Raw genomic sequence first — 26,220 nt, forward strand, 5'->3', positions numbered from 1 at the left:
ACACAGTGGCCCAACTTTTTTGGAAACAGGGTTGTATGCCATTCTAGGATAAACATTAGATTGTTGAAGGGGGTTCATTCATAAGCCAGCACTTTTGCTTATTCCATCCCTTGTAAGAGCATGCAACGCATAATTTTGGGTTAATCGATGCAAAAGTGCCTCCAATTAATAAACCACAGTCTCTATAACAAGCTGGGCTTTCACTTTATTACCGGGTATCAATTCACTTAGTTGGTCCTTTACATTGAAAACTGAAACACAGAATCACCACAGAAAACATATTCTAAATTCGCAGTGCACAATCCTTTTCTTTCAAGGTCAAAGTGTCTTCTGGCTTTTTTATAATGTGCCAGTGTACTTCGTAGACTGTTCCAACATCAACAAGTCATCAACAAGTGGATTATTCTTCCATGCTTCTTGTGAACAACCAGCAGGAAAGTAAGCAATGAACTGCATTCTTGAACAGCTGGAGTTAGAGCACCAACTGTCTGTATCACAGATTAAAAACAAGCATGTAACATCTCTATATAGAATGAGGTGAACAGCTGAGGTCGTCCCTTTGAGCCCCGTGTTTCAGATAAACACCTCAGACGTAAGTTCTGAAACCCTGGTCGTCTAGCCTGGACACAGGATGTTGTTGATTGTGCAAGACTGTACAGTTAAGATCCAAAATGTTATAATAAACAACTGGCAAAAATCACTTAGCTTTTATACGTACATGTGTATGGGTTTGTTGATTAAATTGATCACATAAAATGGCACTGTACAGATGGTTAATAGGGGAGCAGTGGGCAGTAATATCTCATTATTAAACAATAAGGAAATATGGAATCATGGAATTAAAGCACGTATATACATGTTCTCGCTCAAAAACAAGCAGAACAAGGCTATTGCAAGTTTGGCCCAACTTCACCAATGGACACAACCAAGGTTAAATGAAGAACCATTCATTAAGAATTTCACCTGTGATCTATACATACAGAATTCAGTCTTATTACTCCAGCTTTAAAGAATTCTCTGTGGATGTGCTTTGGCAGTGAATTTTTCATCACATTTAAATATCTAATTAAACAGTGTGCAGATGTGCTTCAGCCCTGACTGAAGCTCTGTATGGAGATTGCTGATCGAATCAGGTAGATGGCTTGCAAATTTATAGGCTATATTCATAATAATGGCTTTTAGACTTTAGTTCCCTTTATGTGATGTACAACACAAAATAAGCTCATACAGCTCTCTGTCTCTCTCTCTGAAAATCACGTACACACATTCACATACACACAGTCTCTAACAATTTCTTCACATTAACCCTGAAGCAGTATATTACATGAATACCTTCATATTTGAATTGCAATTTATAATAATAAATAAACTTGATGTAATGCAATATTGTACTTCAATCTATCCAACATCTACATCTAAGATATCATCTTTTGATACTATTAATTTAAAGGGCATTCGTTTTTGTGCAATGCCATGTTCCAAATGAGTCATAGTGTTTGGCGATCTCTCTCAGACAGCTACCAACACTAAGGCCCAAGGCAGCAGCCCTCCGACACAAACAACAGCAATATTGCACAGAACGTCACTCGTACAAACAGTATCTATTGCCCCTCCTCTCCGATCGCTCTCCAGACCAAACATCAGTCTTGCAATGATGGTTTGTGTGAATACCTGTGCGCCCACATACAACTCCTCCCGAGCTTAGTATTAAGTTTGAGTTTGCTCATGTGTTAATAGCTAAGTATACATCTGCTCTGGTTTGAGTCCGATAGTACAATTGATTTTACAAGTGTGCTGTACCTCCCTCTCCCTCTCTCTCTCGCTCTCGCTCTCTCTCTCTCTCTCTCTCTCTCTCTCTCTCTCTCCCTCTCTCCTCTCCGTCCATTCTTTCCCTCTCTAGCATTTGTCATCCTCCTCCGTGTCGCTGAGGTGCCCGCAGCTGGCCGTGGAGGCGCTCTGGGCCAGCCGCTTGCGGAAGTGTCCGTTGGGGATCTGCCAGCCGAGACGGGAGCGCGTGCGCACTGAGGCGCTGACCGTGTTGGAGCGGCCCAGGCTGGTGGCCACGGCCGCCTCAAAGGTCAGCGTCTCCATGGCGCCCGAGGGGTCGGGGCTGTGCTCGTCATCCTGCAGGGCCAGGAAGGGCTCCGAGGGGCAGCGCCGTGGGACCGCAGAGCACAGGTAGTCATCACTGTCCCTGTCTGTGTCCGCCCTCCCTCCCATGGCTGTCTCCTCCTCCTCCTCTTCCTCCTCCTCCTCCTCTTCTTCTCCGGCGTCCCACGAGGCCTCCCTGATCCGTACTTCTGTCCGCTGGGTGCCCCCGTCACCCTCGTCGTCGTCGTCGTCATCGTCGGCACCGGCCAGCGAGGAGGCCTGCGTGCGGCACACCAGTGGCGAGTAGGAGATGTGGGGCCGTGAGCGCGTCGGCGTCTGGGACGAGGGCCGCCGGCCGCTCGGGGTGCTGGACTCAGATGTGGAGGGGACAGGGCTCTCTGAGCTGTTACCCTGCGGACATGGACACACAATGCCAGTCGGTCATTCAGGGAAAGACATAGCCGTAACAGGCTCAGTTATAGCCTGCAGGGGTTGCTGAAAATTCTCACTGGTGAACTTTGTTGCTTCTGAAAAATCTGATGTATTGTCAACTGAGAATTAACAAGTTCCATCTGACATGTTTTTACTTCAAATAATAACATGAGATCAAAATATATATATTATTTACATTTTTACATTTGTAAAAATATCAAATAAAATGATTATCTGTATTTGGAATTTCAACCACATTTTCTCAAAAGTGCACCTTGTTAATTCTCAGTTGATGATGTATACTGTTGGAGACAGTCAGTGTAGTTGGACATCAGTCTGAAAGGCTGTGTACATCAAGCTTCTCAGAACCAACCCCCTTGTGACTAAGCGAGGCTAAAAGGGTAAGGTTAGCCAACTAAACTGCCCGATGTGATCTAAGAAAATCACACAAATACAAAAGTGTATTCCACAAATTAAGCTACAAGCTGTATCCCCGTTATAATGTGTGTGTGTGTGTGTGTGTGTGTGTGTGTGCCATCCGTGTGTAGCACGTGGCTCGTGAGTGGCTACCTGTCTGTTGGTGGGCCGCGGTGTCTCCTGGCTGGGGGAGCGTGAGCGGGGCTGGGGGCTCCTCTCCTCCGAGTTGCAGCGCGACGTGTCTGGGGAGAGCAGATGGCGGCGCTCCTTAGATCGCCCGCGCTCCTTCTCACGCTCGCCCTGCTGCCACGGGTCCGAGCGGGACACTGCGGGAGGCGGGAGCACCAGGAGCGGAGTGGCCACAACAGAAAGCAATGCGATCAGACAAGAAAGGACATTCACACCTCATGAGGTGTCCTCATCACAGTAGTCAGTCATGCAGACGCTCAGCGTGTCTGTCTGAAGGAAATATTACAATCTGCACCCACAAGCCCAAAGCCCGGGGATGAATCCTGCTTTAAACTGTCACTACACCATCTGGCATAAAGAAGCAATTTGGAGTTTTGGTCTAACACTAGCAGACTAACTACATAAAAGACATGCAGAAATGATCAAAACTGGTATCTTTTGGCAATACTGCTAGTGATGGTTAGATGGTCATAATGTGTGTTTATTTGTCTTTTACCTGTAATGACCATATACCAAGTGAAAATGTTGATAGCAAAACTATCCTGAAAACATACCTGAAATTGTTACATAGTGATGAATACTTTAAACTACACCTTTTGGGAACAATCTATGCATTTTACTTAACAGTATAACTAGAATTCCATTATTTTTCATCATTTGAGATCATGTGAAGACTCAAACTATGCATCCAGAATTGGTCAGTCTGAAGCTGGCGATGGTGCAGCACGAATCAATATTTCTCTAGCACTACACTTCATGAGCACTACACCTCCAGCCCCACCTGCAGCCTTGTAGCTCTTGTGTCTCGGTCTGTAGACGCGCTCCGGAGAGCAGCCCTCCCGCCATAAACCGTTCACACCACCCTGCTCCCCCACCGTGGAGGACGAGCGCTTCATCACGCTGCTGTCCATGTCCACCTGAGCCAGGGAGAGCAGGACAGAGGGAGGGAAAGAGAGAGAGAGAGAAAGATGGAGAAAGAGAAAAAGAAAGAAATAGAGAGAGGGAGGAGAAGAGAGCAGGAGAGACATAATGGTAACACAAAAGTAGATGCAAGCAGAAAGCCCCAGACAAGCTGGGAAGCCTTTTTTAGGCAACCAGCGCACAGCTCAGTCAGATGTATCTAAATAAACATAAATGTGGGCAACTTCAGATTTCAAATTTCCTCTTTTATGTGTGATTTGACGAAAATCCGGCTTTGTATACCTTCTTGACAACCTCCTCGTTTAAGGGCTATTAGATAGAGTGGTGACCCCTGGCAACAGAAAGCAGTTACCATCTGCAATCAACCCACTGAGAATTCCACATGTCAACACACTCCAACACGTGAACTTCCACTCTTGTTCCATCTAGCCATCTAGGCCTCTCGACTCCGGATAGTCTGATTTAATCGCCCTAAAGAGCACCCCCCCCCCCCCCCCCTGCCAGCCCAAGCTTCTAACGGAGGTCCCGGTGGAGGACGAAGGAGCGTGGGGTATCAGAGGCTGTACCTGCGCTTCTACAGCCAGACGGGGCATGGAGGAAGCCCGCATAAACAGCCCCCGTCCAGGGAGGACCAGGGACGCAAAGCCCCCCACCTGAAGGGGTAAAAAGGAGAGAGGAGGGAGAGGACATGAGAGAGCAGGACCGGAACCATGAAACCATCCGACCGTGAGGGCAGTTCTGTCATCTGCTTGCTGGAAGAGCTGCGCAAAGCCTCGAAGCCCATTGTAAAAACGGGCTTGGCAGGGCATCTATAAGCAGCAACCAGGGCCATTCAAATCCAGTCAGAAAAACAAGACATTCCAGCAGAGAGAGAGAGAGAGAGAGAGAGAGAGAGAGAGAGAGAGAGAGAGAACACACTACAGGGTCAAAGGCAAAGAAGGAATGGTGGTTGCAGGGAAATGCATAACACAATATAACCACAAAATAATTCTACTTAAATGAGATTCAAATAAGGAATAATTATTCAAAATTAGACATGAAAACTGAAATAATAGAAGCTAAAATCTCAACTTTTAAAAACTAAGCCAATCAAAATTGTGTCAGAAATCAGGTTGAACTGAGTATAACACTCTAATAAATATAAAACATACATGTGAGAGGATGTATGTGAGCATTTCTTCATAATGTGAATACAATTTATGAAGAAATTTGAATCAAAACAAAGGGTAAAAAAAACATAAAGGATTATAAAAAAGTCTGATGGGTGATCACTGATGAGCAATGTTGGGCCAGAATCCATTTCCATTGATAACCACCAACCCTTCGTGCCCTCTCTACCCCACACATCAGAGCATCCCTCAGGAGAAGCCTGTGCTCCGACCCCAGAGAGAAACAGGGCGCCAGACAAGCACAGCCAGCGGCCAGAGGAGTCCAGAGAAGACATACGGTATCTAAGTAGAAGACCCCGTCATTGTGAAAACATTCCACAGTGTAGTCATGCACGTTCAAATCACTCCTGCACATACCAGACAAACAATACAAGCTAGGGTCAACTGCCCGCAAGCCAGACCTTCAAGATGCCTTTCATCAACAGTGTGCATCACAACGGGGAAGGGGACACTGACAGAGATCCAACACCCGGGAGCAGACAAGGCTGGACTTCAGAACGCCATAGAAACCAGAACAAACAGAAGCCTAGTAACGGCTTTAAATGGGATTCTCTAAACAGACATCACTCATTATACAAAAGGGACACCACAAGCATTCAAGGCTGAGAGAGAAACGGAGAAAAAGCAATAGTAGACAATTCTGCATACTTGAGCTTTCTTCTTAACAGCGAGGCATCGTGTTGGTGATGACAATGAGTGATTCCTCGTCAACATTATTAGATATTATTTGTAAGAGAATTCTAATTCCCGGAGAGGTATGGTTACTAGCCATACAGAGTGAAAGGAGGTAGTCGAATGCTGAGCAGCCATCTCCAATGAACACATTCAAAATGGCATAATTGGATTTACAGTGAACAGGGGATGAAGAGTGGTCAATAACACACAGGCTTTTATTTAATCAAATGAACTGATTCTCAATTAATTTAGTTTGAATAATTAGAGTATATAAACCATGGTTTCTCTTTCTGCTTCATGTGAACGGTGCCTTCTCTTACCAGAGAGTGGCTGTCTTCCAGGTTTTGAGTCATGGGCTGCATGAACAGCTCCTGTGGTGAGATAGGGCTCAGAGCAACGAACCCTCCTCTCGTCCTGGGAGCAGGAGACACACAGATCGTGATATGCACACAATACCAAGTACAGAATATACGGTTCACACAGACAGCCACTTCAAGCACAGTTCAACTCAGAGGACATACAAATGTACACACACGAATTAAATTGTATTTGCATACTCTATAACTACACTACACTACTTTACTCCATTAAGCACTGATATATATTGACATGCATTCAACCACACACACACACACACACACACACACACACACACACACACACACACACACACACACACACACACACACACACACACACACACACACACACACACAACTCACAAGGCTGAGCCAGCACTGTGTGTGATGAGAGGCAGAGTAGGACTGTTCTTCTGCAGGAGAGAGACGAGAACATGTAGATTATCATTATCATCATTACCACGTCCTCACTTGATTACCACTGCACACACTGACACTGCCCCCCAGCCCAGTCCCTGCCTCTACCTGCTCCTCCAGTTGCTGTCTGAGCTTCTTGGCTTTGTTCTGCTTGAAGTAGTCCATGATCATCATGGAGGCGTAGATCTTCCCCACTGTCATGTCTGTGTCTGCATGTGCATCCAACCGGTCAACAAAGGCAGCCAAGCAGACAACGCATGATGGCATTTAACAAGGAACAACAACAACAACAACGACGAAACACCACAAACAAACGTGTAATTCCTAATAGATTACTTAACAATTAATGGAGTTCAATCAGATGGGTTTGGAACTTTGAAATCAAGTGAGAGTGTCGATAACTCTGGGTATGCGAGAAAGACACATTCTACGGCTGGGATTGTTACTGGATGAGAGCCGTGTGAGTGTTTGTGTTTGTGAGCTGTGTGTGTGTGAGCGTCCACACCCCTGCATCTCTGTTCACCTTTGTTGAGGGGCACGAGCAGGTCCAACGTCTTCTGTGAGAGGTGCGGCCAGATGATGCTGATCTCCTTCTGCAGCTCCGTGTCCAGCTGCATCCGGTCCTCTCCGCCTGCGTTACCACACCACACCACACCACGTCAACACCACAGAGCAGGGCACCGCACCGCACCACGCTTTACACACCACACCACGCTTAACACATCACACCACGCTTTACACAGCACAGCACCAGTCCACACAACAGCACAGAGACAAGGGGCTCCTTGAGGAGGGAGACACAGAAACAGAGCTCTTGGAAGACATGTGAAAGCCTGTCTGTGAGCTGTCTGTGAGCTCTTGGAAGACATGTGAAAGCCTGTCTGTGAGCTGTCTGTGAGCTCTTGGAAGACATGTGAAAGCCTGTCTGTGAGCTGTCTGTGAGCTCTTGGAAGACATGTGAAAGCCTGTCTGTGAAAGTGCCTAGAGGGCGGGGGGGGAGGTTAAAACTGGGTGCTGGCAGAATCAGGAGGGCAACGTACCAGACACCTGTGGGTGCACTGACGCGGCATGAAAAGCTTTTACTGTATTTGTTGGACCAGGACATGGCATGCTGTGACACAGGGGTCCTGTGTGGCACAGTGGGTCCATAGCATTCATTGTGGCATGCTTACGTTTTCATCTCTCATTTCTCACATAGACACAGATCCCTCGACACCAGCAGCAATTGACTATGAGGTGCTCTATAATTAACAAAGACAAAACACATCATAGAAAGATACATGCATGCACACATACTCACGCGTACCGACATATAAACTTACACACACCTCGGGCTATTTTGACCTCCAGGGCCGTGCGAATGAGAGACATGAGACATGAGGTGAAGTGGACAGTCATGTCTTCGTCCACAGGCATGTTCATCAGGACAAGCCTCTGTGCTCAAACACACAAACAAACGCCATGAGAAGACACAGAATTCATAAAGCTCCACTCCATCAGTGAATCATTTTTAATAGCCAACAAATATCAAACCAGAACAATGAAATTAGTCATGGTAGATTGCAGTGGAATCTTACAAGAAGTATATGTATTATCAGTCCATCTAACGTGGTCTAGCCTGAGATCTCTACAGCTCTGTACACATGTTACTCCAGAAGTATTTTCCTTCTGCTTAATCATGAAGATAACCCTGTGTTGTTTACCTTTTGCAATCCCTCTGCTTATTCATGAAGAGAACCGTATGTCTTTTACCTTGTAGGCCACTTTGGCTGGGCACTTCTTCCCTAAGCCAAGTGGAGGGGACATGTGGGTGAGCATCTCGTACATGGCCGTGTAGTGGATCCGGCCACTGGACACAGGAGGAGGGGTAGGTGGGGGAGGAGAGAGGGGCAAGCAATGATCAGGAGATGACATGATTGGACAAGGGGAGGAGAACAAACATGGGGTTCAGAACTGGAGTGAAAATATCATGGAAGTCCCAAGACAACAAAAACAACCTCTTGATTATACTGGGTCTGACTTTCAGAGAGGCAAAGATGTCAGTGCCTTGTGGACTGTACAGAGAACACATCAGAAATCAAACACTGCCCTCTACTGGAGGCTTTAAACATAACATCAAAGAAATGACTCACACAGTTAGTTTGTCACACAAAACATCCTTTTGTAATAACTATCATTGATCTCAGATTAACATCAGCTTCAATAACAATGAATGAAATATTATTTCTAAATAATGAAATAATAAAAGTCAGAGTAGGGTTGTGTGTGTGTGTGTGTGTGTGTGTGTGTGTCTCTTACCAGGCAGCGCGGTCATACTCTCCCCAGATGCGCACAAACTCATCCAGGTGGTGAGGGCCCAGGATGGAGGAATCCCGGGTCAGATATTCAAAGTTATCCATGATCACAGCCACAAAGAGATTCAGCATCTACAGCAGAGGAGACAAACAACAATTTAACTGATGGAGGGAAGAGTGAAAGATAGGAAGCACAGGACCAGCAGAGCCTTTTGTTTGTTGAGCAAATATTTTGCTTCTTCCAACACTAGTTATCAGAGTAGTATATGTGCAGCTACACTGTGTGTGTGTGTGTGTGTGTGTGTGTGTGTGTGTGTGTGTGTGTGCATCCCTTTAGTGTCTAGTAGAGGGCCTGCACTTACCAGGAATGTGTGTGTGTGTGTGTTTGTGTGCGGATCCCTTTAGTGTCTAGTAGAGGGCCTGCACTTACCAGGAATGAGCTGAAGAAGATGAAGGACACAAAGTAGAAGTAGGCGAAGTCGGTGCCACAGCCGCCCTGGTGGTCAGGGGACATGAAGGGGGGAGCGATGGAGGGGTCAGGCTCACACTCCCGCCCTGCCAGACACGACAGCATGATCTCTTGCCACGACTCCCCTGTCGCACTCCTGCACAGATCAACAGGGACTGGGTCAGCAAACAAAGTGGTCATCAATTAAACACTAATTAGGGGCTTACAGAGATTTGTATCATCTATGAGTGAATGTATCACACATGTAATCCACCACACATGCAAATTTAATACAATGCAATATATCACAATACAACCACCAACCTACACCCACATAAGTGCACACAGACACAGACACACACACAGACACACACACACACAGACTTTGTTTGAGGAGATAGAAGGGAATAGCTGTAGAATAGGGTAATACTGTGACAGAGAGAACATTCCGGGCCTGCGTGCCCAGAGGGGTGATGCTACACACCTGAAGAGCAGCATCAGGGCGCCGAAGAAGGTCTTGAAGTTGTTGTGCTGGTTGATGTGGCTCTCATGATTCAGCTTGATGTTCCCAAACACCTATGGAGAAACATCCATTCTTCACAACGTTAATTGCCCACACTGCAAATCTTATACATATTTTACACTTAACTTTGACAGATCTTGAGTGGTAGTTACGTGTCGGTAGTTCTTTCCAAAATATCCAAAAACAGTATGACACTGAATAAAATTCTGAATTCGCTTGAAACGGAATTAAACACAGCTTTGACATACACTTACCCTTCACACATTTAAACATACTCTTTAAACACACTTACCTGCATGCCAATAATGGCATAGATGAAGAACAGCATGGCAATGAGCAGACAAACATATGGAAGAGCCTATGGAAGAGGAAGAGCACTGTTCAAAAACACATGGCATTTTCATTATGGTGTTTTATTAATGATGTTCGGTTGACCTGCTGTTTGATCAGAAGTTAGGCTGCGCTCACCTTGAATGACTGCACAAAGGTCCACAGAAGGATGCGGATAGTGTAGCCCTGCCTCAGCAGCTTGATGAGCCTGGCTGTTCGGAACAGCTTCAGGAAGCTCATGTTGAAGGCGTTGATGGACTCCAGAAGAGAGAGAGAGAGAGAGAGGGTCGAAATTATAGATAGCAAAGTCTAATCTGGGTGCAGAGAGCCTGACTCTCTCACTTCTTGTTGGACGTGTGACCTGTCCTGGAGAGTAATCTAAGGGAACACTGACCCCTGTCCATAGCGTACGTGTGTAAAAAGGACTCCGGCCTTACCTGTAAATCCACCACAATCTCCGTTATGCTTCCCAACACGGTGATGAAGTCAAAGATGTTCCATGTGTCCCGAAAGTAGTTCTGAAAGAGGACAGCAAGTTATGAACAGTCTGGAATGTTCTGGAATGTTCTGGAATGCTTTTTAACCGTCTGGAATGTTCTGGAATGCTTTTTCCTGAGCCAGAACTTCTTATGATTACACATTAATACGGGATAGTGCTACAATAAATTCAGAACTAGCGTTAACGTTAGCCTAACGTTAGCTTAGCTGGTCAGCTCACCACGAGGCCAAAGGCCATGATCTTGAGGATGCACTCCAACGAGAAGAGTACGGTGAAGGCTGTGTTCAGGTGCTTCAGGACAGTGTCATAGGCAGGGGGAGCGGAGTAGAACTACACAGGAGGCAAGAAAAGCACACGGGTGAGACGGGAGGGTTCTACATTAGAATAATGAGGGATTCTATCTCTGCTTGCATCTCAGCTCATGGCCAGAAATGAAGACAAGAAATCAGTCAAAATAGATGTGCTAGCTGTCACTGAATCTTGTGGATTCTGGACATTTGAATTCCATGTAAGAAACACATTTGATACGGAAAAATATTTTAGGTTATTAAGTAACCAAGGCCAGTGAAAAACACTGAGTTCTAATATGTAATTAATTCATCTATAGATGTTTTGTGGGTAGGCCTACTCATGATAATCTATTAATGACATTTCCAGGTAGATTTGTGGTATGGTGCAATCATGACAAACCGCTATGTGATTTGCTTTGGACACGTTGAGGAAGCTCCCCTATGTATGAGTGAACCAGACACTGTTACCTTCATCATAAGCACCACCGTGTTGAGAGCGATCATGACCAGAACCGTGTTCTCAAACGAGGGCGACACCACAAAGTGCCAGATGCGGTACTGGAAGGTCTGGCGGTTCTGGGGCATGTACCGCGTCAGTGGCTTCGCGCTGATGGTAAAGTCGATGCAGGCCCTCTGTGGGCAGCACACACAGACACATGAACAAGCAGAGAGGACAGAGAGTTATAGAAGGACAGAGAGAGCTTCAATTTCAACCTCTTTAAAAGCACCTTAAGGTATATTCATACCGTATGCTATGGCGCTATATGAAATAAAACTCAACTGAACTGAATTGAGAGTGACATGCAGACAGACACATAGACAAACCATTACAGAGATGAACAGAATAAAGGGAGAACGATTAAGAGAGAGAAAAGGAGTCAGATGACAAGTGAGTCAATAGATTCTAGAGATGCAGGAGAGACACGGGGTTGGTAGATATGATTTATCGGCCAAACAAGCGGAGGAGAAGTGCTGAGGGTAAGCAGAAAAGAGACGGATGAGACAGCGGTGCCGTGGGACAGCTGACACCTCGTTCTTCTCCAGGCTGCACTCCTCCATCATCTTGTCGCCCTGCTCCTGGAAGGTGATGATGATGAGGGCCACGAAGATGTTGACGAAGAAGAAGGGGAAGACCACGAAGTAGACCACGTAGAAGACGGACATCTCCATGCGGTTGCCGCGGCTGGGCCCGTGGTCCTCGTCCGTGACGTCGACTGAGTGCTGCAGGACCCTGAGGGGCGATGGATGTCATATGTTACACACACACACACACGCACGCATGCGCGCACACACACACACACACACACACACACACACACACACACATCACACACATCAATAGTCAGTCAACACTGAGAGGAGAGTGTGACAAACACATCCAGGCTCACAAATAAAATAGTCCATCTGGTGCTTTAGAGCGATTACCACTCTTTTTCTCTCTCTCTCTCTCTCTCTTGCTCTCCATCACTCATATGCTAACTGTCTAGCAGCATGTTTTATGAGTGTGATCTCAACTCAAGCTCTAATACCATTTTAACACTAAACAGCGCACTGAATTAATCTAATGCCATTAGTGGAGGTGGAAATGACAGGAATTATCCATGAGGCCAACTCATGTGTGTCTATGAAGACAGATAGAGGCCTCTATGGTGGAGTGTCCTTGCCCAATCTTCAAAGCTACAGAAAAGCTTCCTCATACTTTACTGTAAGCCCTGTTAATGAGAGCTTTAAGGCACGTTAGCTTCGTGTCAGCACATGTGAATGGGAAGTTAGGAAACATGAGCCTCTGGGCAGGTGCAACTTGTAAAGAGTGTATGTCTGACTCACTGCGGCCAGCCTTCTCCAGTGGACACGGTGAAGAGGGTGAGCAGCGCCCACATGACGTTGTCGTAGTGGAACTCGTGCCTCCTCCATTCTCGTCTCTTCACCTCCTTCCTGTCTCTGGAGTAGTCAATGTAATAGCCTCTGTGATGGACAGGGGAGAGGGACACATGGACATAGAGGGTTAGTGCAGGACTGGACCCATGCAGGCCTCATCGATACTGAGTGTTGGTCTACAGATCAGATATAATCAACATGGTCAAACATCTCCACCTTAATTTCCTCTGGACAATTCACTGGACACTTTATTTCCTTCTGGATAAATAAAATCTCTCTCTCTCTCTCTCTCTATCTATCTATCTATCTATCTATCAGACTCCTCTCCCTCTTCCCTTTTCCCTCTCACTCTATGTGAGAGACTTGGCTCTCGCTCTCTCTGTGTGTGAGAGAGACAGAGAGAGAGAGAGAAAGGGAGAGATGAAGAGAGAGCGTATGTGAAAGAGAAGGAAAGAGAGAGAGAGAGCGCATGTGTGTGTGTGAGAGAGAGAGAGAGTCTGGGCTTACTGGCATTCCTTTTCCGTGTTCATTGAGCTATCATTACAGTAGAAGAGAGAGCGTATGTGTGTGTGTGTGTGTGAAAGAGAGAGAGAGAGAGAGAGAGAGAGAGAGAGAGAGAGAGAGAGAGAGAGAGAGAGAGAGAGAGAGAGAGAGAGAGAGAGAGAGTCTGGGCTTACTGGCATTCCTTTTCCGTGTTCATTGAGCTATCATTACAGTAGAAGAACTTCCCCTTGAAGAGCTGCACAGCAATGACGGCAAAGATGAACATGAAGAGTTTGTAGACGATGAGGATGTTGAAGACGTTCTTCAGAGAGGTGACCACGCAGTCAAACACGGCCTGTACGGGCAGAGAGGACACTGAAAACCCGAATGCACTGTACAGTAGCTCGCATAGGCTCCTGCACTGTACAGTAGCTCGCATAGGAAGCTCCTGCACTGTACAGTAGCTCGCATAGGAAGCTCCTGCACTGTACAGTAGCTCGTATAGGAAGCTCTGTACAGTAGCTCGCATAGGAAGCTCCTGCACTGTACAGTAGCTCGCATAGGAAGCTCCTGCACTGTACAGTAGCTCGTATAGGAAGCTCCTGCACTGTACAGTAGCTCGCATAGGAAGCTCCTGCACTGTACAGTAGCTCGCATAGGAAGATGCAGATCCTGCACTGTACAGTAGGAGGCACAAAAAAGGTACGTAGTAGTGAGGAAAGATATGACCTTCTGAGGAAATGTTTGTACCTTAGACTACATTGGACTACTGACTACAAGACACCTACATCTTACTGCAGTATATATACTGTACAGAGCATACGTCTATATCTTACTGCAGTAGTCAGTACAACAGATCTGTTCTTAGTTACATACTGAATTGCAAATACAGTTACTATATGTAGGCATCTAAAAACGGCCAGTTTGCTGCCAAATGATGAAATGACGAGAAGAGTCTTGAGACTGCTGCTCAGGAGTGGATAAAATGATAAACATTGCAGTAGGAACTAAACTCTCTTCTTTGAACATCGCATAAAACTACTCATTCATGAACAACAGCAGCGCTGGCACCTTCAGTTTGGGGAGCCTCTTGATGGTCTTCAGAGGCCGGAGAACTCGAAGGACACGCAGAGACTTGATGGTTTTGATGTCGCGGCCCTTGTTATTCCTGTTGGCAAAGACAAATATTCAAACTCCACCGTCCCTGAAGAACAGCATAGGACAAGAGACACGCCACCTTATAGACTGTATGTGCATGCCCACATGCAGACAGAGGAGCGTGTGGGCGCAGTCAGCCACACACACACACACACACACCACACACACACACACACACACACACACATACATATGCACGCACAGACACACATACATACATACATCATTACACACGCATTCACACGCACGCACACACACACACATACAGTACATACACATACACATACACACACACACACACACTCACGCACTACATCTATAGGTGCATAACATATAAAAACAAAAGTATGACAACGGAATAAGAAAAAAGGCATATGACGTAATGTTGCAACAATTCTTTTTGTCATTAACCTGCAATTATTGTCTGAATGGCCATTCTACAATGCCACGTGTTCAACAGAAAAAAAAGTTGCAGAAATAAAGTTGTAATATTAAATGATGTATTGTGAAGTAATGTGACTTATGAAAAGGGACGTTTTACCCCATCACATTGCTGTCATCCCCAACAGTGACATAATCCATAGGAACAACAGAGAAAGGAGCATTAAAGAGAAGGAACATATATATTCCAACAGAGTATATAGTAGAGAGACAGATTACACACAGAGTCAGAAAGAGAAGTAACATTTACAGTGACAGCAACATTCAAAAGCAAGAAATCATCGATACATTCATACACATTTGCTCTTTGTCAACTGACTGACTAAACCTACAGATCATAAGGGCCATAGAATGGGGTCTAAATACACAGGATTAATATACCACATACTAGTAACACTGAGGAAGCTCAAACAGAGAAAAGCTTTCAACACATAGTATAAATGTGGTGACCTTGGGTGAGTCTCTGTTAGTTACACACAAGTGCTTACGTCAGAGCAAAAGCTATCAGTGCTCCCACCACCACAATGAAGTCCAGAAAATTCCACGGGTCCCGGAAGTATGAGCCATCATGCAGAATCAGGCCCTGGTCAATCATCTTGAAAACACAAAAACAGGAAAATCTATAAATGAAAATAATGTGTGTGTGTGTGTGTGTGTGTGTGTGTGTGTCTGTGTGTGTGTGTGTGTGTGTGTGTGTGTGTGTGTGTGTGTGTGTGTGTGTGTGTCCGTCCGTGTGTAACAACCTCTCCTCTACCTCACATACACATGACGTGATATAAAGCTTAAGGTGTGAAAGTGCTGGACCTCTTCCACTTCCACACTGTGTTCATCACTACAGTACAGAGAGTAGAGAATCACACACCTTTATAATCATCTCAAATGTGAAGACACCAGTAAAGACATAGTCAAAGTATCTCAAGACCTGAAAAACACAAAGTCAGACACCAATTAAAATGTGAAGCAATAACAAATGCATATCGGAATTGGTTAAAAATCAGGTCAGGGTCAGATGTGAAGATTTGTCTCACTTTGTTTCTGTCCGAGTTGGTACTGACAGGGTCCTCTGCAGCCAAGGCTATGCTGCTGGCCACAATCACCAGAAGGATGGTGATCTCAAAGTAGCGGAGGGTCACCACGTAGTGACATATCCTTCTCAGCCTACAGGGAAAAAAATGCACAAGCACATGTTGATTTTTGACATGTTCGGCTGTCCTCTATCACTGTAAAATAAGAAAATAATAAATAAGGTAGAGACTAACTGGGATCAACCTTGCCTCCCTATCCTGAAAAGCCAAAGGTCAACTACACTGATTCCCTCTGATCTACTGAGGCATCTGCCATCTCTATCACACAGTGAAAGGACGACAGGCTCAGCTAGCCCAGGAAAACTCAAACTAAGCTGTGTGTTTATGACACCAAATGGGAGTCAAACTTGCAACCAAAGCAGGTGCTCTCTTACGGATTGGAGGCCTTGAAGATGAACATGCTGTCCGGCGCCACTGGTTTGGGCGGGTTGGGAGCCTCCCCTTCCTCCTCGCCATCCTCCTCCTCCCTCTCACTGCGGTCCGAGTGCGATACCTCCATCTCTTTAAAGTTCACTGTGGTCAGTGTAATAGAGAGAGCAGACACTGAGACTTGAACATACAGATGTTTCAAAAAACACACCAGCATGTTCTGTCATACCTGCTTCATTCAAACAGATGCCTGGTATGGAGGATGATAACAGATTGAAAGAGCTCAACAAATTGAATGGTTACATGCTTAACCACAAGCTCTGAGCCTTCCATTTCCTCTGGAGTACTGTACTGCTACAGCCAGTACTGTCTGTTCCATCCTGCTAAATGTGCATCCAGCCTCAGATTTGAATTAAGCTCCAACACGTACCATATTTTCCTCTCGGTAGTTTCACTCTGCAATTAGACGGCAATTACAGAGTGACAACGGAGGAAAATAGATTGCATTCAGACTTTAAGAAAAGAAACGCTTGTAATTACAACAGATTTCCATTTGTTATGAAAATATGCAGATCATATTATGTATCATAATTTCCTACACAGACATGTTTCTCATTAGCCTGAAAACAACATTCACATCTTAGGTTAAATATTTCTAAATATGATAGGAGTAAATCTATAGTCAACCCCTTTATGAGATGAACTGATATGGATAATTTGCTGTAATTACAAGGTATTTTCAGATGGCTAATTGTAGTGTCTAATCCATGCGGTTTATAAGACGCAGGCTGTCTTTCAGGTAGGAATTGTAGGATCATGCATTTGGAAGTAGCCGTAGATGTCTACCTCTCTGGTGTCTTTGGCCTAACGTCTTTCTAGGATGACCCACTGTGCATAGAGTATAGTCACATGAGTAAAAATATCCACAAGATTGAACAAATACAATCCAAACTTTACTGTAGATCTGTTTATTTGTAAGCAAAGATGTTTTTCAGAAGATCCAGTGAATTCTACTGAGTAAAATAACACAAATTGTGTTTATAGACCAGCACTTATCATAGACCATTATTCCAAACTCAATTAGTTCTGTGAAATCAAACTCTAAAGCATCTGACTGGGGTGCATTTCCATTCACTTAGAGCCAGAGAGCACCCCAGCCTCTCTGAGTGCTGTTACAGTAAAGAACTGAACTAAAGCACAGATGCTGATCTAAAGCACAGATGCTGAACTAAAGCACAGATGCTGATCTAAAGCACAGAAGCTGATCTAAAGCACAGAAGCTGATCTATAGCACAGATGCTGAACTAAAGCACAGAAGCTGAACTAAAGAACATGCTGAATTAAAGCACAGATGCTGAATTAAAGCACAGATGCTGAACTAAAGAACATATGCTGAATTAAAGCACAGATGCTGATCTAAAAGCACAGATGCTGAACTAAAGCACACATGCTGAACTAAAGAACAGATGCTGAACTAAAGCACAGATGCTGAACTAAGGCACAGATGCTGAACTAAAGCACAGATGCTGAACTAAAGCACAGATTCAGATCTAAAGCACAGATGCTGAAGTAAAGCACAGATGCTGAACAGTACATTACCGGTCATGGGAGTGAGCTCCAGCAGTGGCTGTGCACTGGACATCTCGATGACCACGCTGGTGTCGGTGGGGGGCTCCTCCTGGTTCAGGTAGCCGCTGGAGTTCTCCATGCTGACGGTGCCACCTCCTCCGCCGCTGCTGCTCAGGTAGGCTAGCTCCAGCGCCCCCTCCTGGCCTTGCTGGTCCAGCACGGCGTCGCCGCCGCCCTCTGATCCCATCAGGGGCTGGGCCTCCGCCCACTCAGCAGATGCCTGCAGGCCCACCACATCAGGCAGGGGCTCACTGGAGACACACACACACACACACACAGGGACAGTCAAGTCCAGGGAATCACATACAAATTACAATACACAGTTTTAAGACACACATTTCTTGCAGCGTTTCAGGCATGAAAATGCACACAGAAATGTGTGAAGTGGAGATTGTAGTCTCCAGAAAATTCTATGATACAGGTCAAAGTGCTGCAAAATATGGCATTATAATAACAACAGTCTGTAGTAGTGAGTATAAGAGTCCTGCTGTCACCTTTGTCCATCTCCTCCCCTCTCGCCTTGGCTTGCTCCTTCCTCTGGTTGAGCGGCTCCTTCGGCCACGCTGGACTCTGGGGTCTTCCTGTCCGGCCCCTCGGCCTGCGTGGGCGACTCTCGGCTGCGGGCCTCTCGGTGCCGATGTCTCCGGTGCCGGCTCTCACCGCCCTCCATGCCAGCTGCCACGGCGGCAGCACGGAACTTTCTAGCCACACGGTGCCTACGCTCTGTGTTGGGGCGGTGGCCGGCGCCCCCAGCCCCCGACGACAACCGCTCCTCGACCACGCAGGCCAGCAGCGGCAGTGGCTCCGACTCGGGGGGCTCGGGCATTGGGATGGACATGGGCGGCTCGGGGAGGGGCATGGCCATGGACATGGGAGACTCGGGCAGGTGTCCCGGGCTGGTCTCGGGCGAGAGGGAGGGCACATGGGGCAGGTGGTGGCCGCCTGTCGGCGTGTCCATGTTGTCCTCAGTGGGGCTGCCGAACAACTCCTCGCGGCTAGCCATCTGCCGGCGCTTGCGTAGCTGGTTGGTGCGCTGCTCCCACACAGACTTCTTGCGGCGCTCGCGGCGGTTGGAGAAGCCGCCATTGCCGGACGGCTCTTCAGGCGCCGGCGGCGGGCCCCTACCCCTTCTGGGGGGGGGTCTCTCCTCCTCCTCCTCTTCCTCGCCGGGGGCTGGCCGGCCTCGGTGGATGGCTCGCTTCCTATATAGGTATGGCCTTCGTCTCCTTCTGCATGAGATGACAGGGGGATGTCAGTAGAGGGCAGCAGAGGACTGTCCATCCTTACAAAGCAGGATCAGTAAGAGGCAAGTCATTTACAGGGAACACTATGAAGGTAATACCCTGCTCTTGTTTAGCTGAGCACTTCTTAGTGGCAAATCAGGACGTAACAAAAGTGTGAGTTTAATCAAATATGTATGAACAAGGAGAGACTTTGAGAGACAAATGTTCCCAGAAATATTCTGAGGACCCAGACAAGCAACTCTTGTTTAACAAAACAGCACAACTTAAGAAACGACACTGACACTAGAAACGAAAAGGTTCAACTGGTTCAACTGATTCGTAAAATTAGACCAAAGCAACACCCAAGAGAAAATGACGTGCAGTCAAAACCCAAATAATTAAACGTACCTGGGAGGAAATGTCACATAACAAAGGCCATGAAAACCAAAGGAAAAATAAGGGAGGGGGGTGGGAAGGGGACAAGGCAAATATATGTCAAAATATCAAGAAGTGCAATTTCCGTCATATCAAGGGAGAGATGAGACAGAGGAGGCGGGTGTAGCTCCGGGATGGAAACATGACAGGGAGAGAGGGACAAAGAGAGAGATAGAGAGAGAGAGAGGCAGAGAGAGAGGGAGAGAGAGAGAGAGAGAGGCTGCTTTACTTACACAGGCACATTCTTGTGAAGTCCATGTGACAAATGAGTGAAAACAAGACATTAGTGTATTCACCTCACAGAAGACACACAAAACAGCTGGCATCACACCGTCTAATATTTAAGTACAGATGACAGAGATCTGGTGGAATCTCTTCTTAATAAAGCCTAAGCACTGCTGTCAATAACATATTCCAATCATTTGAAAAAAACATAAAAATCCTCAAGGTCAGTCTCAACCATAATGACTGACTGAATTATTGTTTGTTCACAGTGCAGTTTCCTCAAAATTCTTGTAATTGGTTAGGTTAATTAGTTGACCATACAGATAAGCTGTGTTTGGTCTTTGTCGCACCAGACATAAATACTAACACAAAAGCATGATGGAAGCGTTGTTATATTACAGAAAAACTGGTTTGAGCCTCGTGTCTGATCTTGACAGTCCAGCAGGGGTCCTAAATGTCAAACAGACACATACAGTATATCAGACACACAGTCAAAAGCACAAGTGACACATGAAACACGTATATATGATTTTATGCATACAGTCATCCACAAAGCCATTCTGTATTGTGATATAGCCTCTCTATTTTAATTACTGCAATGGTGTGAAACGTTTTCTGTGCATATGTGCAATATGGTATAAATGCGTATGTATCTAATGTGTCTCCAAAAAGTCTATCAACAGTAATGTCGAGAAGTTTTGCAATATTAAATACCAGCACAGGCAAGGACAGACTATCATGCCATACTAGGTTGCAAGCATAAAAATGTGAAGAACAGTATGTCACTTCAGTGGAATAGGTAAGAGAACAGTCCTTAACTGAACTGTCTGATAACTGACTGAATTATTAAATGTTAAATGTCAGTGTAGGTTTGAAATTAAAACATAATTCAGTCGAATGAAAACATATAAGTTAATCTCCTATTGTGTGGGTGGAAACAATGTCCTGAATGCACTCTGAGTCTCAAGAAGAGAACTCACTTGCACCGAGATGTGACAATACTGGTACGTTTCAACAAACATTAAATCATGACATTAATGCTACAATCCAAGGCAGGCGGATCCCTCTCTACATCCATAGATAGAACATTTCCATGCCATGCATTAGATGGAGGACGTTGAAGCCCCACATACATTATGTCTCATGCCAGAGTTCCCATTCTCCTGGATAATCATGCAACATCTTTCACTTTCAAAAAGTTTACATTCTGTGAGTCACAACCTGGTAATCAGCAATGAAAGATTCTGGGTACATACGAGTACAAGACTCTAATGCAAAAAACCCTAAAATTCACACAAAATGATTTTGAAGCGCATTCATGCATAATCATTGTACATTCAAGTACATTTACCACAACAGCATGTGTGTCATTCTAGATCTCACACAACACCAAAATGCATCACACATAACTGCAGCCCCATTGTATAATGCCGCAGAACAACTTACAACACTGGGCTGGACTGGGCTGCCCATATTGCACCAACAATTCCACATACAGTAGACCAAGAACTGGAACACTCTAATTAACATACTCCTCTGTACTTTGGAAGGCCATTAGCATATAACACAACCATGTACAGGTGCTCTGTAGCATTCTGAGTCAGCCCCCTAGTCCTGTTAGTACAGATTAGCATGAATCTTACGCCAGGAGGTGCCACTAGTGTGTGAAAGATGCTGGCTCGGAGTTGGTGCTATCGGAGCATGGTAGGACTGTGTGAGCATTCACCACCTCACAACTCTAGTTTGCACAGACTGAGAGTAGCATCCCAACCCGCTGCCAGAGTGAAAACGAAACTGCGAGGTCATGCCAGGCCAAGCGTCCACACTTGCTCGCTCATGACGGCATTCACAGTGCCCCAACAGGCCTCCTAAGCACGTGTCTGTCACAAGCAGCAATTGGCAACGAGCCGCAAGCACCTCACAACAAGTCTTAATAATGCTTTATAAAATGACCCCTGGGTAGAACAAAATAAAATGTCTTGACAATTTGAATGCATCAATGCTGAATCAAATAATATATTTTGATAAAGGACAGGTGCCTGTAAAGGTATTTTTTTCTCCTTTTAAGTCAAGAACTGTCTGACTGCTTTCACTCACACAACTTTCTGGAAGTGTCCTCATGTCTTAACATCGCACAAAGTATACTGTATGTATACTGTATACTTGCATATGCAATAGTAAATCTGAAAGGAATAATTATGTGTCACAACACATGGTTATCATATAGACAATATAAAAATGACTGCACAGAAATTGTCTGACTTTTTCCATAAGAGTTTTCACAAACGACCCTGACAGAGAGTGTTACCAAAGGAGCCTGGATGGGATTAGACACAAGTTACTTACTCAGACAAGCCAAACTCTCGGCCCTTGAACCGCTGGTTGAAGAACTCCTCCTCCTCCTCTTCATCCTGCAGCAGACAGAGCAGAAGATCAAATCCGGTTTGCGGATGCTTACAGTGCAACAGAGCAGAGGGCCTCTATTGCTGGACTTGCAGCACATCTGCACACTACATAACAAGGTATAACAAGGCCTTTCAAACCTTTGTTAGTTCTTGAGCATTGGCCAGATTGTCCACAGCGATGGCCAAGAAGACATTTAGCAGTGTGTCTATTCAAAGTGCAGTCAAGGCATATAAAAAATCTGGTTCTGGCAATGGCAAAAACAATTGCTATGTGGCAAATAAACTATTGTAAATGTAAGAATAGCAAATGTTCTTTACCTGACATACAGCAGTTATTCAAATACCGAGCAACACACTCTGCTAAAGTGAATAGCATGGCCCTGTCCCTGGCCAATTTCCACTATGCTGTAGATGAAAAGCAACCATCTTACCACATGGAGAACAAGTGATTCAGAGATGTGCCTTAATCAACACTGTACACACTTAATTAAAGTGGGTTTCCCATTGACCTAATGGTCCGGTGCTCTATATGTAATTAGACATTCCACTGAGTGCGGTGTGGCCCCATCGGACACGGAGGGGTGGAGAGGGGAGGGCGGAGGATACAGTTCCCAAACAGAGTGAGGACGATGAAGTAGATGGAGGACCACATGCCGTACTGCACACCTCCCTGGGAGCGGATGCCGTTGTACATCACCTCGTTCCAGTCCTCCCCGGTTAGGATCTGTGGCATTGCAAGTAAACAGAAGACGTGACGTACAGTAAACACACACACCGACGCACACTGGAGGAGTTGTTTAAATGTTGCTTCAGTTTCTATTTAAACACAAACACACATAGGCTGACATGCGGGGGGACACACATATACACACATAACAAACATATAGCCACACAAATGCGCGCGCAGACACACAAACACACACACACACACACACACACACACACACACACACACACACACACACACACACACACACAAACAGGTTTACAACAAAGACACAAGAAAGGTCACACACTCCTTCAGACACACAAAAGACGTTAAGGTCCAATCCATGTCAGCCTAACAAATTAAATTTGACTCTACGACCTCATTCATGTAATGGAATGTGCTGCTTCCTTCACTTCGCAGCCATTAATAGGCACTGTGCTTTTATTATTTCTCAAGATATCAAATGCTGAGGATATCCAACTGCTTCAGTAGACCGCACAATAACTAATTCAGACAGACTAAAAGGTATGCTAAATTAATGTGTATAATTAGACATGACTACACTGGCAGAGAAAGATTCAGTAAAGATAATATACTGAGGAGGTTGAGTCATTTATCATGGTTAGGAATATTTTGCATAATTTGTATTTGACTCAGGATGAAGAGAGGGAGTGGGTGGGTGGAGCTGTTTTTACTCGATCCTCGCCAGGGGCATTATGCGCTTCCCACCCCAGAGTGCACCGCGTCACAGACAAGAGGCTCTGAAGAGGATTAGGGGTGCCAGACCTGAAACACAGTCATGATGGCCGCCGGAAATGTGTCAAAGTTGGTGGGAGTGTAATCTTCAAAGATGAACCTGCAGGGAGGGAGGACAGTGATGAAAGACACACACCACTAAAGGTATGTGTGTGTGTGTGTGTGTGTGTGTGTGTGTGTGTGTGTGTGTGTGTGTGTGTGTCTTCCACAGGGGAGAAATGTGCTTCATACACCTGCACGGTTACTCATATTCTTTGTTGGCTGGCTTGTGCATCTCCCTAAGACAATACATACTAGCAATTACACAGTATGAAATGCATTTGGCAGAATGCATTACCAGTAAATTGAAAATGGCATTTATAATTGGCTGTACATGCACTGCAGTTTAGTGAAACATTGCTTACAATCTTCTTGAGTTATACAGTATAATGTATTCTAATGTGCAACAGTAAAATGCTATATCTATTTCATAGACAACAACTTCATGAAAAAAAATCTGGGCAATGATTTGAACACACCTGCCACCGAAGAGCTGCATGCCCAGAAGAGCAAACACCACGATGAAGAGGAAGAGGAGGAAGAGGAGGCTGATTATGGACTTCATGGAGCTCATGAGAGATACCACTAGGTTCCTGAGGGATGCCCAGTACCTGAGCACACAAAAAACACAAAGCAAAAGCAACATGCCTTTTAATGGATAAAGTCATAAACAATGTTTTCTCTGAGGGTTCATTGAGATGTGTGTGAGAAGATTTTAAAATGTTATCGGTTTGTACAATTCTGCAGTCCTTTAACTCCACTTTGAAATGATTACGAAGTGCACTCACTTGGTTATTTTAAAGATCCTCAGGAGTCGAAGTGCCCTGAGAACGCTGATTCCGAAGGACACGCCTGGCCGAAAGAATCCCCACACTACCTCAAAGATGCTGCCAACAATCACCTGCACAAGCAACAACAGTTAATATTGCCAACTCTGACACAGATTAGCCTGAATATCCTGGGTATGATGCTGTTTGCATCTGACTAGAACTCTGTATGACAGAAGAATTATCAGGATATCCTATTAATAGAGGACCCTCATATCATAAAACACTTTACAGGGAGTGTTGTTGTGATTTCCGTCACCATTAGTATGTTACTTACCCCACAGTCAAAACAGTTGAAGGACGAGTGGAAATACAGGCGGAACCCCAGGCCATACATCTTCAGGAACATCTCAGCGAGAAACAAGCCCAGGAACACAAACTCTGCATAGTCTGTAAGTGCAGCACACAGAACTGTCTTCAGTGCACAAGACCTTCAATAAACACAGCCATCTACAAGGCTCATAAGCTACAACAGATACTTGTACTTTATAGCCATGTTGTAGCACCCATGCACTACACCAATACAGAAGAGTAAGGCACGTGACTGAAGGAAGCCGAAGGCTGTCTTGTCCATCCAGGATAGCCAGCTACTGGCAACAAATAACTAGAGCTAACTGGCTAAAGGGAACCCTCTAAATCCTAACTCCCTGCTCCCCCTCCCGCACAGAAACGTCAGACTCACACAGGAAAATGGTGAGCCAGTCGGGCTGGTTGTGGTGGACGATGGCCACGCAGATGGTGTTGAGGGCCACCAGGCTGAGCACCACCCAGTAGAAGGAGTCTGTCTTCACCATGCGGCGGATGGAGATGCGCAGCATGCCCCCTCACCATGTACGCTGCCGGGTCCAAGGCCAAGGCGGATGCCCACCAGGGACGCAGGGCCCACCTAAGAGGCAGGTGAGAGGGAGACGGTCCTGATGATTACGAGTCACTTCTGGAATTTTGTGTGCAGCCTTGGGAAGCATTTATGCCCAGTACAGGAGATTGGTATTGTGTGAGTGAAACTACTGTGAAAGTGGGTGTTATGTGTGCATGTTCAAAGAAATGTTCATAGCTGCACGCTCAAAAAAGCACATAAGAACAAGGCACGGAATGTCCAAAGCTTAAGACTCCTCTGCAGCAGTGAATATTGTACAGTGTAACTGAATAAATAAAAATACAAACTGACAAATGTAAATGAGATCCTTCTGAGATCCATAAGTGCTCATCAGTCTTGAATAAAAAAAAAGTCATTTTGCTGTAAAGTCACACCATATTTCCCAGCTTCTCTGATTAGTGTTTTTCTTCACATGCAAATTATTCACTGAGGCTAAGCATTTGACACTTGACTGTTAGTTGCTTGACATATGGCCAGCAAAAGCTGCTTTGTGCTGTTCAGATTTCCTACCATAGGCTGCCCAGCTTGGCTATGAGAAATGATGAATGCCTCAGCATCACTTCAATTTTATTTAACAAGACTTCTGCAAAGATCTGATAGCTCAAAGTCAGAGACTTCAAATATCCT

The 26,220-nt window shown here is 45.4% G+C and overlaps 1 protein-coding gene across 1 annotated transcript in view; it reads right to left on the bottom strand.

Annotated features, from left to right (window-relative positions):
• Positions 1–179: 179 nt before the first annotated feature.
• The window catches only part of LOC125305852 (voltage-dependent R-type calcium channel subunit alpha-1E-like), a 62,181-nt gene continuing 36,140 nt past the window's right edge, over positions 180–26,220 (bottom strand). Inside the window, 38 exon segments of the mRNA XM_048260880.1 lie at positions 180–2,502; positions 3,094–3,266; positions 3,911–4,046; positions 4,617–4,703; positions 6,215–6,308; positions 6,617–6,666; positions 6,779–6,879; positions 7,194–7,301; positions 7,999–8,104; positions 8,423–8,519; positions 8,969–9,096; positions 9,395–9,569; positions 9,897–9,988; positions 10,228–10,293; positions 10,404–10,523; positions 10,703–10,783; positions 10,984–11,094; positions 11,523–11,687; positions 12,084–12,285; positions 12,882–13,019; positions 13,610–13,770; positions 14,487–14,583; positions 15,115–15,126; positions 15,503–15,609; positions 15,877–15,936; positions 16,043–16,172; positions 16,474–16,612; positions 17,315–17,356; positions 18,068–18,348; positions 18,592–19,326; positions 22,327–22,391; positions 22,524–22,591; positions 22,992–23,109; positions 23,881–23,950; positions 24,369–24,500; positions 24,678–24,790; positions 24,994–25,106; positions 25,399–25,602. Coding sequence (XP_048116837.1) covers positions 1,897–2,502; positions 3,094–3,266; positions 3,911–4,046; positions 4,617–4,703; positions 6,215–6,308; positions 6,617–6,666; positions 6,779–6,879; positions 7,194–7,301; positions 7,999–8,104; positions 8,423–8,519; positions 8,969–9,096; positions 9,395–9,569; positions 9,897–9,988; positions 10,228–10,293; positions 10,404–10,523; positions 10,703–10,783; positions 10,984–11,094; positions 11,523–11,687; positions 12,084–12,285; positions 12,882–13,019; positions 13,610–13,770; positions 14,487–14,583; positions 15,115–15,126; positions 15,503–15,609; positions 15,877–15,936; positions 16,043–16,172; positions 16,474–16,612; positions 17,315–17,356; positions 18,068–18,348; positions 18,592–19,326; positions 22,327–22,391; positions 22,524–22,591; positions 22,992–23,109; positions 23,881–23,950; positions 24,369–24,500; positions 24,678–24,790; positions 24,994–25,106; positions 25,399–25,602 — 5,483 coding nt within the window. The 3' untranslated portion in view covers positions 180–1,896.

This window comes from Alosa alosa, chromosome 1, assembly GCF_017589495.1.
Source record: "Alosa alosa isolate M-15738 ecotype Scorff River chromosome 1, AALO_Geno_1.1, whole genome shotgun sequence".
In the NCBI taxonomy this organism is placed as follows: Eukaryota; Metazoa; Chordata; class Actinopteri; order Clupeiformes; family Clupeidae; genus Alosa; species Alosa alosa.